Genomic DNA, 13,991 nt, shown 5'->3' with positions numbered 1-13,991 from the left:
TGTGTGACCCTCAACACAGGCTTTGAGAATCCCGGGCCACTTACTGATACTTATGCTTAAATTAACCCACTCATATTCTGGTTTATTTCAAGGTAAACATTTCGGCTAGTGGACATTCTAATTGGCTGGTAACTTTAAAATCTAGCAGCCATATTGGCAGGTGGTGAAAAAAAGTTAATTTCAAGCCCTGCAGGCAGAGCAGGTTCACATAGGAGTGAAAAAAGGATCAAATATTGGTGGTTAAAACTGAATAATGACATCACAATTGTTCATTTAAAATGAGTTATTCCTCTAAACCTGGCTTCAAATGCACCAAATTTTTCGCACCGTTCAGCCCTCAGCAAAATCTGGTAGCGAGGACATTTTTTTGTGGCCCTCTCTATCATCAAAGTTGCCCATCCATGGGTTACGGCATGACAATATTTGTTCGGCCCCCGGCAACAATCTGGGTTTCTCATGTGGCCCCCCATGAAAAATAGTTGCCCACCCCTGCTGTATGCAGATGGCTGTGTTCAGATACAGCTTTCTGTGTCTGGATCTCTGTCAGTGTATCTGTATTCATTCTTCTATCCCTTTACTTTGCTTTTATGCACATTTGCAGCTGAATTGCGTCCCGAGGACTCTGATCACAATGTGAACTGGACCACTTCCACATCTGGTTTTAAAAGATCAGATAACATGAGCAAAATTTGATCAGAATTCGGAATAGTTTTATGTTTGTTCATCCAAAGCTGTCATTTAGATGGACAGCAAGTCATCTCTGATGTCTATCGAGCTCTGTCAGCATCACCATCCAGTTTGAACTGCATGTAACTCCTCAAACTGCAGTGGCCTGTCATTGACACAAACAATGTCACATTTTCACAATATGATGGGTAAACTAGTGGTCCAGAAATGTCAGTGAAGTATATATATTATATATATATATAATATATAATATTATATTACCATTCTGAAGACTGGAATAATACTACTGCTTTGTATTATTTATTTATTTTTATTTTGGCTGAAATGTGTTGATTTCAACAATACAAGATGAGGATGGAGGCAGCAGTGTGGTGGTGATGGATGCAGCAGTGTGATGTAGCCTGACCTTCAAAACAAGGTGAAGGTGATGGAGAAGCTAACTGATGCTTAGCCTGACCCCCAGTGAGTCTCCGAGGACTCTCTCTCCTCTCACCCCTCCTCTCTCCTCTCCTCTCCTCCTCTCTCCTCTCCTCCTCTCCTCTCCTCTCCTCTCCTCTCCTCTCCTCTCCTCTCCTCTCCTCTCCTCTCCTCTCCTCTCTCCTCTCACCCCTCCTCTCTCCTCTCCTCTCCTCTCCTCTCCTCTCCTCTCCTCTCCTCTCTCCTCTCACCCCTCCTCTCTCCTCTCCTCCTCTCTCCTCTCCTCTCCTCTCCCCCCTCCTCTCTCCTCTCTCCTCTCTCTCCTCCCCTCTCCTCTCCTCTCCTCTCCTCTCCTCTCCTCTCCTCTCCTCTCCTCTCCTCTCCTTTCCTCTCCTCTCCTTTCCTCTCCTCTCCTTTCCTCTCCTCTCCTCTCCTCTCCTCTCCCCCCTTCTCTCTCCTCTCCCCTCCTCTCTCCTCTCTCCTCTCCTCTCCCCTCCTCTCCCCTCTCCTCTCCTCTCTCCCCTCCCCTCCTCTCCTCTCTCATCTCCTCTCCCCCTCTCTTCTCTCTCCTCTCTCGTCTCCTCTCCTCCTCCCCTCTCCTCTCTCTCTCTCACACTCACACCACATGGTCAGACAACAGGGGTTCGCTCTGTATCTCATAAGCATATAGGACCAGTTTATAGTACAGCAATTTATGCTGGTCGCCACTGAACATAATCATATTCTATCATTGATGTCCAATGGGCTAATGGACATTGATGATTAGGGCTGCACAATTAATCGTATTTTCATCGTCATCGCAATATGAACATGCGCAATAAACACATCGCAAAGATTGCCTGAAACACAATGAATAACAAAAGTGGTTTTATTTACATGCATCATGCATTCCCACTCAGCATCTGATAATTTTGTCTTGTGTTGTAAATCCAGCGTACATCTTTCCCTTGCAACAGTGCGCTCTGCCCCTCTGCCAAAGCCCAAACACGCTGTGTGTAGTTTCAGCTAGAGTCTAACACACACTAGAGTATGTTGTTGTTTTCAGTTGCACTTAGGTCCTGCACCTGGTTCTTAGTGTTTGGATGTGCGTGGTCCTGCACCTGGTTCTTAGTGTTTGGATGTGCGTGGTCCTGCACCTGGTTCTTAGTGTTTGGATGTGCGTGGTCCTGCACCTGGTTCTTAGCGTTTGGATGTGCGTGGTCCTGCACCTGGTTCTTAGTGTTTGATGTGCGTGGTCCTGCACCTGGTTCTTAGTGTTTGGATGTGCATGGTCCTGCACCTGGTTCTTAGTGTTTAGATGTGCCTGGTCCTGCACCTGGTTCTTAGTGTTTGATGTGCGTGGTCCTGCACCTGGTTCTTAGTGTTTGGATGTGCGTGGTCCTGCACCTGGTTCTTAGTGTTTGATGTGCGTGGTCCTGCACCTGGTTCTTAGTGTTTGGATGTCCGTGCCTTCTCTCTCTTTACATTTCAGCAAGATCATCTTCACAAATGAGGACCACTATTATGACTTTTGAAGCATTTTCTGGAAAAAAAAACACATTTACTCTTCGAAAATCATAAAAGTGGTCCTCATTTGTGAAAACAAAGATCGCTCTTTCATAAACTTTTGTGAACCACATACCTTATTTCAAGCATTTAACCAAAATCCCCATACAAAAATCCCATTGACTTTTACACATAGGAACCAGGAAGTGCTAACATCCAGGTCTTCCCTACTCATTCCTGTGGTACTCTATTGAACATGCTTTGTAGTACAATTCTCTGTTGCTTTGTTCAGGACGCTTTGTGATTGTGACTCTGCCATGTTTCCACCATTTCACATGTTAGTGCAGCTCCATAAGAGTCACTATTCGAAATTCGCTGGCCAAAGTCGACTTTTAATCGAAATTCGGGAAAAAAAAAAAAAAAAAAAAAAAAAAAAATATTTTTATTTTTTTTTGTGAGTGAAATGTTGCATTGTCTCCCCTGATTCTAAGTCTAAGGCTTTATTAATTAATAGAAAAAGCTTCTGCTGTGGATTTTTAGCTCAAACAAGCATTGCACCACTGAAGTAAAGAACATGTTACATGACATTGACATTTTCGAAAATAAAAAACAGTTTTGACAATCATGAGTGGTTCATTAAATATTTAGTAGGCTCAGGTCTGAGTGCCAAAGGGGTGCCAAAGTCACCCAATCTCCCTCTTCATGGGATTTCATCCGCCATTCATTTTTCCATAAACCTTGCTTAAAATGCTTATAATTTTTTTTTACTTGCTCAAACCAAGCGATTCGACTATACTTAGAATCAGGGGAGACAATGCAACATTTCACTCACAAAAAAAAAAAAAAAAAATTACATTTTATTTTTTTCGAATTTCGACTTTCAATAATAAAAGTCGACCTTGATAATAACAACGATTATTCGAAAATTCGAAATCCGATGCCCATCCCTATTACACAGTGATGCTGTCTGAAGCTTTTGCTTTGCTGTAGTTTTACTAACGGGAAGAAATCTGCGCCTCGCAGATCTTCCAAGGTGCATGAATCAAAACGGACCCGAAGGAATGAGGACCTGACTGAGGCCACTGCAGCCAAAACATAGCGCTTGCTGCTTCTTAGAGCTATCTCACTTGCTTTCCAAGAGCTGTCCCAATGTTTTTCCTTCACTGTAGCCGTTGTCATGGTGATAAGAGATGCCAAAAATGCTTTTAAGGTTTCTAATGTTGAAATAACTGACAGGCTTGGAATTAAGTCATTTTTGGGGCACGGCCACTTTGTCCTTTTATAAATATGAATTTATTGGGGCATTGCAGCCAAAATGCAGCACCAAGGCCAAAACCAACGGCTATTAAAATCCACTCATTTTCCCTCAGCAAAATATCCTGATACGAGGGATCAGCCGAGCAGCATTTTGGTAAACAAACCGTTCCCGGGTGCAAAGTAACTGCAACGGGACCCTATGGAGCTGCCTTGAATGTCTCACTCTAGCCCCGGCTGTGCGGTGTACATTTTAAAAAGTGCGACAGTTCACACAACTTTAACACGACATGCATATATTATACATCAAACTCTTGAGCTACTTCTGCTCTCACTCAGACTGTCAAAATATAACCAATGTCATATATATTTTTGAGATATTAATTGTTTGGCACAACTCATACTAGTTAGCTGCTGTGGTTCCGGGTGTTTTGCGGTGATTTGTTGTTGTGACGTCATGCTGATTCCTCGTATAGAAAAATGACGTGCTGCAGTGTGATATGCACATTATGTAAGATGGCTCAGACTGCAACTTCGTTTGTTCAGTAACATACGATAATGCAAGTGTAACCCAGTTTGTTCAGTAACATACGATAATGCAAGTGTAACCCAGTTTGTTCAGTAACATACGATAATGCAAGTGTAACCCAGTTTGTTCAGTAACATACGATAATGCAAGTGTAACCCAGTTTGTTCAGTAACATACGATAATGCAAGTGTAACCCAGTTTGTTCAGTAACATACGATAATGTAAGTGTAACCCAGTTTGTTCAGTAACATACGATAATGCAAGTGTAACCCAGTTTGTTCAGTAACATACGATAATGCAAGTGTAACCCAGTTTGTTCAGTAACATACGATAATGCAAGTGTAACCCAGTTTGTTCAGTAACATACGATAATGCAAGTGTAACCCAGTTTGTTCAGTAACATACGATAATGTACAGTAAGTGTAACCCAGTTTGTTCAGTAACATACGATAATGTAAGTGTAACCCAGTTTGTTCAGTACTATACGATAATGTAAGTGTAACCCAGTTTGTTCAGTAACATACGATAATGTAAGTGTAACCCAGTTTGTTCAGTAACATATGATAATGTACAGTAAAGGTCCTTGCACACAGAGTCCGAATTGTTCGCTGCGTTTTTTTAATCCGTCATCCGGGAAAAAAACGTCACGCACAGATACCTTGCCCACTGAGTCCGATGCGTTAATTATCCAATATTCGTTGCGAAGATTCGCAACGAAAAGAAAACTACTGCGATCCTATTGATCCACAACTGGCAGTGTGTCTGTGTGGCTCTCTGTCTCTCTCCTCCCCCCCCCCCCTTCCCCATACACACACACACACACACACACACACACACACACCGCGTCCCGCATTCCAAGCTGGTCTGCAATCACCCGGCACATTCTGTCTTTTAATTCCGAATCTCTGTATTCCTGCTTTGCCATAAAATGCTTTGTGCTGGGAGACGAACTGAATTAAATTCTCAGACGCCATTTTTCATTGTGAATAGCAACACTATGGCAGCTCTGGGTGGTCAAACACCTGTCAAAACGATTTCATGGATGCGGAAAAACGCAGAAAATCGAACCTCGTCCGAAAACTTAAATGACGGACGTAATTGTCGGACTCGGTGTGTCAATGATGATTGACACAAATGAGGTCGTATTTTTATTTTTTTCGTGCGTCAATTTCGGACGAAAAAACGGACTCTATGTGCAAGGACCTTTAGTGTAACCCAGTTTGTTCAGTAACATACGATAATGTACAGTAAGTGTAACCCAGTGTGTTCAGTAACATACGATAATGTACAGTAAGTGTAACCCAGTTTGTTCAGTAACATACGATAATGTAAGTGTAACCCAGTTTGTTCAGTAACATACGATAATGTAAGTGTAACCCAGTTTGTTCAGTAACATACGATAATGTAAGTGTAACCCAGTTTGTTCAGTAACATACGATAATGTAAGTGTAACCCAGTTTGTTCAGTAACATCAGATTGAACAACTCTCCTGGACGGTCCCCCCCCCCCCCAATATTTTATTTTTAAATGTTCAGAACAATGTACAGAAAGACAAACAAGCTCAGACACAGTAAAAGAAAAAAATAAATAAAAAGAAAAACATACATATTATCAATATTCAATATTACATCAGCCGCATAAGGTGCTTATGTGCTTGTGAGAGATATTATGCCTGAAGTCCCACATAAGGGGGACGGTGAGAAACCAGCCAGGCGAGTCTCCCGTCTCCCCTAACCTCATCGAGGTATGTTAGAAATGGCTCCCAAATGGTTGAAAACGTTTTAAGTGAATTGGTCCTCATGAACCTAAGTCTCTCCATCCTTATAACAGAGGTCATGTCCATCAACCACAGTTGGAAAGAGGGTGAAGAAGAAGACTTCCATTCCTACAGAATTAGTTTTTTGGCAACAGTTGTTCCCTGTCTGAACGTGTCTGTTTGATAGAGACATGTCAGCCCGGCAGGTGAACGAGCTGGGAGGTGTTCTGTTTCTCTAACTCTCATTTCTCTTTCTTCTCCTCCAGGGAAACTGCACACCACACAGAGAGGCCATCTGCCTGCATGAAGAGGAGGAGTGAGGGGACACCGGTCCTGACCTAAACCCCCCCTCACCTCCACCTCCCCATCCCCAAACATGGTGAGCTTCTGTCAAACTCTGTTTCTCAGGGGTCCAATGGGTCCAAGTTTGTGAATTTGAGAAAGTAAAATCAAAGGTTTGAAAATACATACATAGACGTGGGTCATTGAAAGTGGTTGAATTTATATATTTGTGCAAGAATAGAAATTGAAGTTCTTTTGACATTTTTTTGGACTTAACATGAGTAAATAGGCTACGTTCTGCTGTCTGCATGTGTGCCTCCTGCCGTCTGCGCCTCCTTGTCTCAGGCGCCACCTGCCTCCTGAAAGCACGCCGGTCAATCACACAGGAGGGATTGGAAGTGGAATGATGGCAAGCAGCAGTAACAGTAATGAACCTTGATCCAGCTCTCAAACGATGCCGTGTTTGCTCCTTGAATTTGAGGCAATTGGGCAGAAGCTCCTTGAATTTGATGTTGAAGAAGGCGTGGGAACCCTGGTTTCTGTGTGTGTGTGTTCTCCTCACAGCCATACGTAAGTCTGTTTGTCACACACAAGGTGGAGTGCAGCTATTGAGCTATATCACAATTTTTAAATTTGGATATCGCCCAAGCCTAAGGCTGGGTTCACACCGGCGTCCCAAGCCTTGCCTATGCCTTGCCTTTACCCACGCTTTTTAATAGGCATCCGTTTTAGTCAACGAGGCTGTGTACACCGTGCGCCTGAGCGTGAACCCTGCGTGTACTCACGCCTTGCCTGTGCCTCGCCGATTTTATCGAATAGGCGAGAGTTCTATTTTGAAGCCGACAAGGCGCGTGCAGGCAGGCTTCTTCTGTCAAGCCATGAAAGAAAAACAAAGTCAACTGAATTTCAAAATAAAATGGGGTTACTACAACAGTGTTGAGCAGAGAGAGAGATTGACGGGTGGCTATCACGTGGGGCTTTCTCCCCGTCGGCAAACAAATCTTCATGAGAGAGAATAGCGACCGAAGAAGCAAGATGGACAATGTTGTTGTGCCAGCACATATTCTTGCAAGATCACCTCTCTAAAATGTCCGACTATAGTCAGACCTGGTTATACATATCCAGCATCAATAGAACATTAAATATATCAGATTTATTTTACCTAGAGGCTACCCATGACAATTCTGGACAACACGTGAAAAAATACAGTCGGGAGAGAGGAGAGGCGCTTGTGACTCGGCTCCAGGTTCGGCGTGCAAAAGGCGTGCGGTGTGATCGCAAAAGCGTGTAACAGGTTCACGCCCAGCTCGGCGTAGGCGTGGGTTGAGGCAAGGCAAGGCGTAGGTTGTCTGTGTGAATGAAGCGTAACATTCTCCTGGCCTCTTGACCTCTTGGGCTTATGAAACCAAAAGAGATCCACAGGATAAAGGCCAGCTAAAACAAGGCTGTTTTTTATGCCTCCGCTGGTGATAGCCGGGCCGGAGGCATTATGGTTTCAGGTTGTCCGTCCGTCCTTCAATCCGTCCGATGTTCGTTAACGCTAAAGATTAAAGTTCAAGGTCACTGTGACCTCACAACCGCCATTTTCAAGCTTTTTAATGCAATATCTCAGGAACACCTTGATGGAATTTCTTCAAATTTGGCTCAAACCTCCACTTGTACTCAACGATGAACTGATTAGATTTTGGTCGTCAAAGGTCAAAGTTCAAGGTCACTGTGATCTCACGAACACTACTTTCATGTTCGTTAACGCAATATCTCAGGAACACTTTGACGGAATTGCTTTTAATTTTGCTCAAATGTCCACTTGGACTCAAGTATGAAGTGATTAGATTTTGGTGGTCAAAGTTCAAGGTCACTGTGACCTCCATTTTCATGCTCATTAACATGATATCTCAGGAAAGCTTTGATGGAATTGTGGGTGGTTTTGGGGTAGGACCACTTTCTACTGTATGTTGAAAATGATTAACCACATGGTTGAGGTACTGAATGGTCATTGGTCACACCACTGCACTGTGGGCTTCAAGGTATTTGTGCTTGTATGAGTCTGGACACATATGGATGTAGACTGTATGAGTCTGGACACACATGGATGTAGACTGTATGAGTCTGGACACATATGGATGTAGACTGTATGAGTCTGGACACACATGGATGTAGACTGTATGAGTCTGGACACACATGGATGTAGACTGTATGAGTCTGGACACATATGGATGTAGACTGTATGAGTCTGGACACACATGGATGTAGACTGTATGAGTCTGGACACACATGGTTGTAGACTGTATGAGTCTGGACACATATGGATGTAGACTGTATGAGTCTGGACACACATGGATGTAGACTGTATGAGTCTGGACACACATGGTTGTAGACTGTATGAGTCGGGACACACATGGTTGTAGACTGTATGAGTCTGGACACACATGGATGTAGACTGTATGAGTCTGGACACACATGGATGTAGACTGCTCACTTGTTGGCGGAGGCATACAACCGCGATGCAGTATTTCTACTCTCTAGTTTGGAGATACAGGGTTTTCACCTGACAGTGACGATATAATGAGTCTCGTCAATCCCTATCTTGGACCCACATAGGCAATTTTGGCTCCAAACTGCGAGCTCTGCTGCCTCTTGCTGCAACAGTGAGTCCAAACTTTTTGTCTATATATATATATATATATATATATATATATGATGGAGAGTGACCAACATATTTCTCTCCACAGCCTGGAAAGCAGCGGCACAGAGCGCTTTGCGGATGGTCTTCTACTGAACTCTACTGTTTAATCTGACCTGACCGTCCAGAACTAGATCACTCCGCCAGGAACCACCAGTGTTTCCCCTAGAAAAATGTTCAGGCCTGGAGGGATTTCGAAACGTCCCCCGACCGCAACGGTGGGGGCTCCTCGCTGGCGACTAGGGATGTTCATCAATTATCGAAAATCGATAATTGATCGTTAAGGATTGGAATCGATCCTGTGGCATTTGGATCGATTTTTTTATTATAAAAAAAAAAAAAAAAAAAAATTGGACTAGGTTTGGGTGGAATTCGTTCCTCCTCGCCCCACTCCATTGCACAGCCGACTAACGTGAGGTGGAGCTTCATATAGTCTCTAGTTTTCTGGCTGGGCACGGGCCTTTGTGCCAACAAAACTGTTTTAAACATGGGAAATTCACACCGGCATGCGCCGGGGACAGCAGTGTTGGAGAGGAGACACATTGAAATAAAGAGTTCATTGAGGAGAACACGTTGTCTTTCGTATTTTCTGCCATAGGCACTCATTTTGTAAAAAAAAAAAAAAAAAAAAAATGAAAAAATTGAAAATTTTCTAAGTATTAATATGATCGATAATCGATAATTGATCGTTAATTTTCACCGATTATCGATTTTGGAAAATTTTCAAAATGAACATCCCTACTGGCGACGCTAAACTTTTAGCTAGCCAGTTTGCATCAATGTTTGCAATGGCATCCCAAGTATCATCATACTATTATGGGATGCGATGAGAACAGTTGTATTATGGGATGTGCGTTTCCCAGGCAACGACACACGTTGACATGTTTTGGAACAGTGCTGCACGCTGGCACAATGCTCCTAAAAGCAAAATGCTTATTGTTTTGACTGATTTGGCATCTTCTATTGCTGTCAACACTGTCAACACCAGTAGTAATAGTATGCCATAAAGGTTTACTGAGATTTTGGGGATTTTCTTTCCTTTTTTTTGCAATTTCTTTCTGGCCTGGCGGGGGCGCCGTTGGCCTGGCGGGCCCGCCAGGCCTGTAGAATGGTAGCGGAAACACTGCACCTCTCACCCCACAGTGCACTGTGCTGCGGCAGAGAAAAATAGTTGTGTTTCTGTTTCCTGAATAGTGAAAGTTGTATGGGAGGAGCTGAGTCTGTTTCCTCTCGCCAGTATCCAAAATCGGTATGGGTGCTCTGCGAGTCTTAATTAGTGGCCGGGCCAGCGAAGCGGCAGGGCCACTTATTGTATTTGCCTGTATTATTCTTCTTCCTCCCGGGAAGTTCGACTTCCCATGGATGAAAACTAACCAAACTTTGCACAAAGGTCCAGTCCCATGCCAAACGTCTTTGACACAAATTTCTATAAAAAATCAGGCATACGTGCTACGGCTTTGCAACTTTCACCAAAAGTATCAAAACAGATTTTCGATCGGTCAAAAATTGAGCCCACAGTGCATCAAAACGTTGAATTCTGGCCCCGTGTATAGCCTAATTACCTTAATTACCTATGGCAATTAGGTTGTATTTGATGTCACTCGAGCAATTTTGATGTCATAATAGCTCAAAGCCTTGAGACTTGCCCGGCCACGACTCATTGCTGCGCAGCAGCTATAATCTTTCATTTAGATCTTGTTCATGTTGTGTGTGCGTGTTATGGCTGTCGACCCTGCCCACACTGCCCCCGGTGGTTCAGACAGAGATTAGCCGGGTCGTGATGAATGACCCTGCAACTCCCGAGCCTCGTGGTCATGAATTATTAAAGCAGCATCATAAATAACTCACCGTAATGAGAGGTGCTTACATGCTGCAGGCAGAGATAGAGAGAGAGAGAGAGAGAGAGAGAGAGAGAGGGAGAGAGAGGGGGGGGGAGAGAGAGATAGAGGAGAGAGAGAGAGAGAGTGGGGGGGAGAGGGGACAGAGAGAGAGAGGGGAGAGAGAGAGAGAGAGGGGGGGGGAGAGAGAGGGGAGAGAGAGAGAGAGAGGGGGGGGGAGAGGGGAGAGAGAGAGAGAGAGAGAGGGGGGGGAGAGAGAGGGGAGAGAGATAGAGAGAGAGAGGGAGGGAGGGGGGGGAGAGCGATAGGAATGAGAGAGAGAGAGAGGAGAGAGAGAGGGGGGGGGGGAGGGGGGGGGGGAGAGAGAGAGGAGGGAGAGAGAGAGGGGGGGGGAGAGGGAGAGAGAGGAATGAGAGAGAGAGAGAGGAGGGAGAGAGAGAGGGGGGGGAGAGAGGGGGGGAGAGAGAGAGAGGAGGGGGGAGAGAGAGAGGGGAGAGAGAGGAATGAGAGAGAGAGAGAGGGGAGAGAGAGGAATGAGAGAGAGGAGGGGGGGGGATAGAGGGGGGGAGAGAGAGAGAGGAGAGAGAGGAGGGAGAGAGAGAGAGGGGAGAGAGAGGAGGGAGAGAGATAGAGAGGAGAGAAGACAGAGAGGAGAGAAAGAGGTAGAGAGGGAGAGAGAGAGAGAGAGAGAGAGAGGGGGGGAGAGAGAGAGAGAGAGAGAGAGAGGGAAGAAGACAGAGAGAGGAGAGAAAGAGCGAGAGAGGAGAGAGGGAGAGAGAGAGAGAGAGAGAGGGGAGAGAGAGAGAGAGAGAGGAGGGAGAGAAAGGGAGAGAGAGAGAGAGAGAGGGGGGGGAGTGGAGGGAGAGAGAGGGGGGGGGGAGAGAGAGAGGGGAGAGAGAGGAATGAGAGAGAGAGGAGGGAGAGAGAGAGAGAGGGGGGGGAGAGAGAGAGAGGGGAGACAGAGGAGGGAGAGAGAGAGGGAAGAAGACAGAGAGAGGAGAGAAAGACTGAGAGAGGGGGAGAGAGAGAGAGAGGAGAGAAGACAGAGAGGAGAGAAAGAGCAAGAGAGGTAGAGAGGGCAGGGAGAAAGCAGAGGAGATAAGAGAAAGGGGAGATGGAGAGAGAGATCTGTTTGACCTTGGACTGAAAGCCTCACATGATGCTCGTGCAGCGAGCTCATTTAGCACATCAGCTCCCCTCAGAGAGAGATGAGCACGTGTCATGGTGGCTCACTGTATCTAGGCCACGCGCACGTTGGCAGCAGGTGGCTTCAGGTGTCACTGTCAGCATGCAGGCGGTGAAGAGCAGTAAACCACACTGCAAACCAGCTTCCTGTCTGGGAGGAGCGCCGAGTGAAACGGCAGGCTTCCAGGCTGAATTAACAACCGCACACTGGAGTTCAAAATGTAATTTGTGATGGATTCAGTTCACAGTCAATCATTGACCATGCTCTGCAATTACCCAGAGCACATATCGCTTTACCACACTCTGCTTTACCACACTCTGCTTTACCACACTCTGCTTTACCACACTCTGCTTTACCACACTCTGCTTTACCACACTCTGCTTCACCCAGAGGTGGGGATGCAGCAGTATGAGTTTTTGACGGTATGATAACCTCGGGCAAAAATACCACAGTTTCACGGTATCGCGGTATTGCGGACCTTTATGTGCGGACCATCTGTGTTTTTACAATAGCCAAAATATTCCCATACAGCCGACGTCGTCTTTTTAGATGGGGGGGAAAGTTCAGGGGTGTCCTTGCGTTCTCCTGCTTCAGCCATTATCACACACACACACACACACGGTTGTAAACACAGTCAGGGACAGCTCCTCTCTACTGTGCTCTAGTCTAGGTAGGCATGCAGCCAGGGGGAGGGGCCACGTAAGCTGCACTCTGCAAGCGACCTGGGCACTTTGTTTTGGGGGAACAGCTGATAGCGTGGGGAAGGTATGACGACAACCCCCCCCCCCCCCCCCCGATTTTTTTATCATATTTTTATCCCCAATTAGTGCTAATTTAATTTATTTATCCTGGTTGCTACTCCACCCTCTGCCGATCTGGGGAGAGCCGAAACTGGCTCCATGCTTCCTCAGAGACATGGGCAGTTAATACATACACATACTGTACATACATACAATACATACCATACATACATACATACATACATACATACATACATAGATACAGGTACACATATATATACATGCATGTACACACATACCTACAGTACATACATATAACAATAACAGCTTGCATCTGCACATTTCAGATGCTTCCATGTAGCTCTAACTCTTATGACAAGTTATTGCCATCCAGTTCTGGCCTAAGCAAGTTTTCTGCCCAGATACAAGGTTGGTCTTCTGCCTGGAGATAGCCTTGAGCACCTTGTGGAACCTGGAGATAGCCTTGCGCACCTTGTGGAACCTGGAGATAGCCTTGAGCACCTTGTGGAACCTGGAGATAGCCTTGCGCACCTTGTGGAACCTGGAGATAGCCTTGAGCACCTTGCGGAACCTGGAGATAGCCTTGAGCACCTTGTGGAACCTGGAGATAGCCTTGAGCACCTTGTGGAACCTGGAGATAGCCTTGAGCACCTTGTGGAACCTGGAGATAGCCTTGAGCACCTGGTGGAACCTGGAGATAGCCTTGAGCACCTTGTGGAACCTGGTACAGTTCTGACCTCATGTCAGGAAGATGGTTCAGCCCCAAAGAAGGCTGTTTTTCACCTTAAAGGGGAACTAAACCCTAAAACACATTAAACCATACGGCTTTTCATCTTTAAGTACCGTAGTGTTGCTGAAGGATTCTGGTCCAAATCTCCACATTTGAGAGTAACCTGTTAGAATTCTACACACTGTATAATTTTAATGCAGTGAGAGTGCCCTCTATGGGTTGAACCCCACTTTTGCAGTAGCCAAAAGGCTGATCTTCGGTTGATCTTCGGTTGCTGCTACCTCATTACCACATTTCTGATCAATGATGATAATGAAGGGGCAGCGGGGCGGCCTCTCCCACAGGTCTCAGGTCCTAAAGGCCGCAGGTTTGATCCTTGCAGG

The 13,991-nt window shown here is 45.4% G+C and overlaps 1 protein-coding gene across 1 annotated transcript in view; it reads left to right on the top strand.

Moving 5' to 3' along the window:
* The window catches only part of LOC310784470 (spermatid perinuclear RNA-binding protein-like), a gene marked incomplete at its 3' end in the record, with an annotated part of 141,010 nt that overhangs the window by 42,244 nt on the left and 84,775 nt on the right, over positions 1 to 13,991 (top strand). Inside the window, exon 2 of the mRNA XM_083645463.1 lies at positions 6,395 to 6,507. Within this exon, the coding sequence (XP_083501589.1) occupies positions 6,505 to 6,507 (3 nt within the window). The 5' untranslated portion in view covers positions 6,395 to 6,504. The remainder of the gene's footprint in view (positions 1 to 6,394; positions 6,508 to 13,991) is intronic.

The sequence above is a fragment of the Poromitra crassiceps genome (genome assembly GCF_964638095.1).
Source record: "Poromitra crassiceps genome assembly, chromosome: 10".
In the NCBI taxonomy this organism is placed as follows: Eukaryota; Metazoa; Chordata; class Actinopteri; order Beryciformes; family Melamphaidae; genus Poromitra; species Poromitra crassiceps.
Note: the sequence above shows the minus strand (reverse complement) of the source record. Positions and strands in the feature narration are given on the sequence as shown.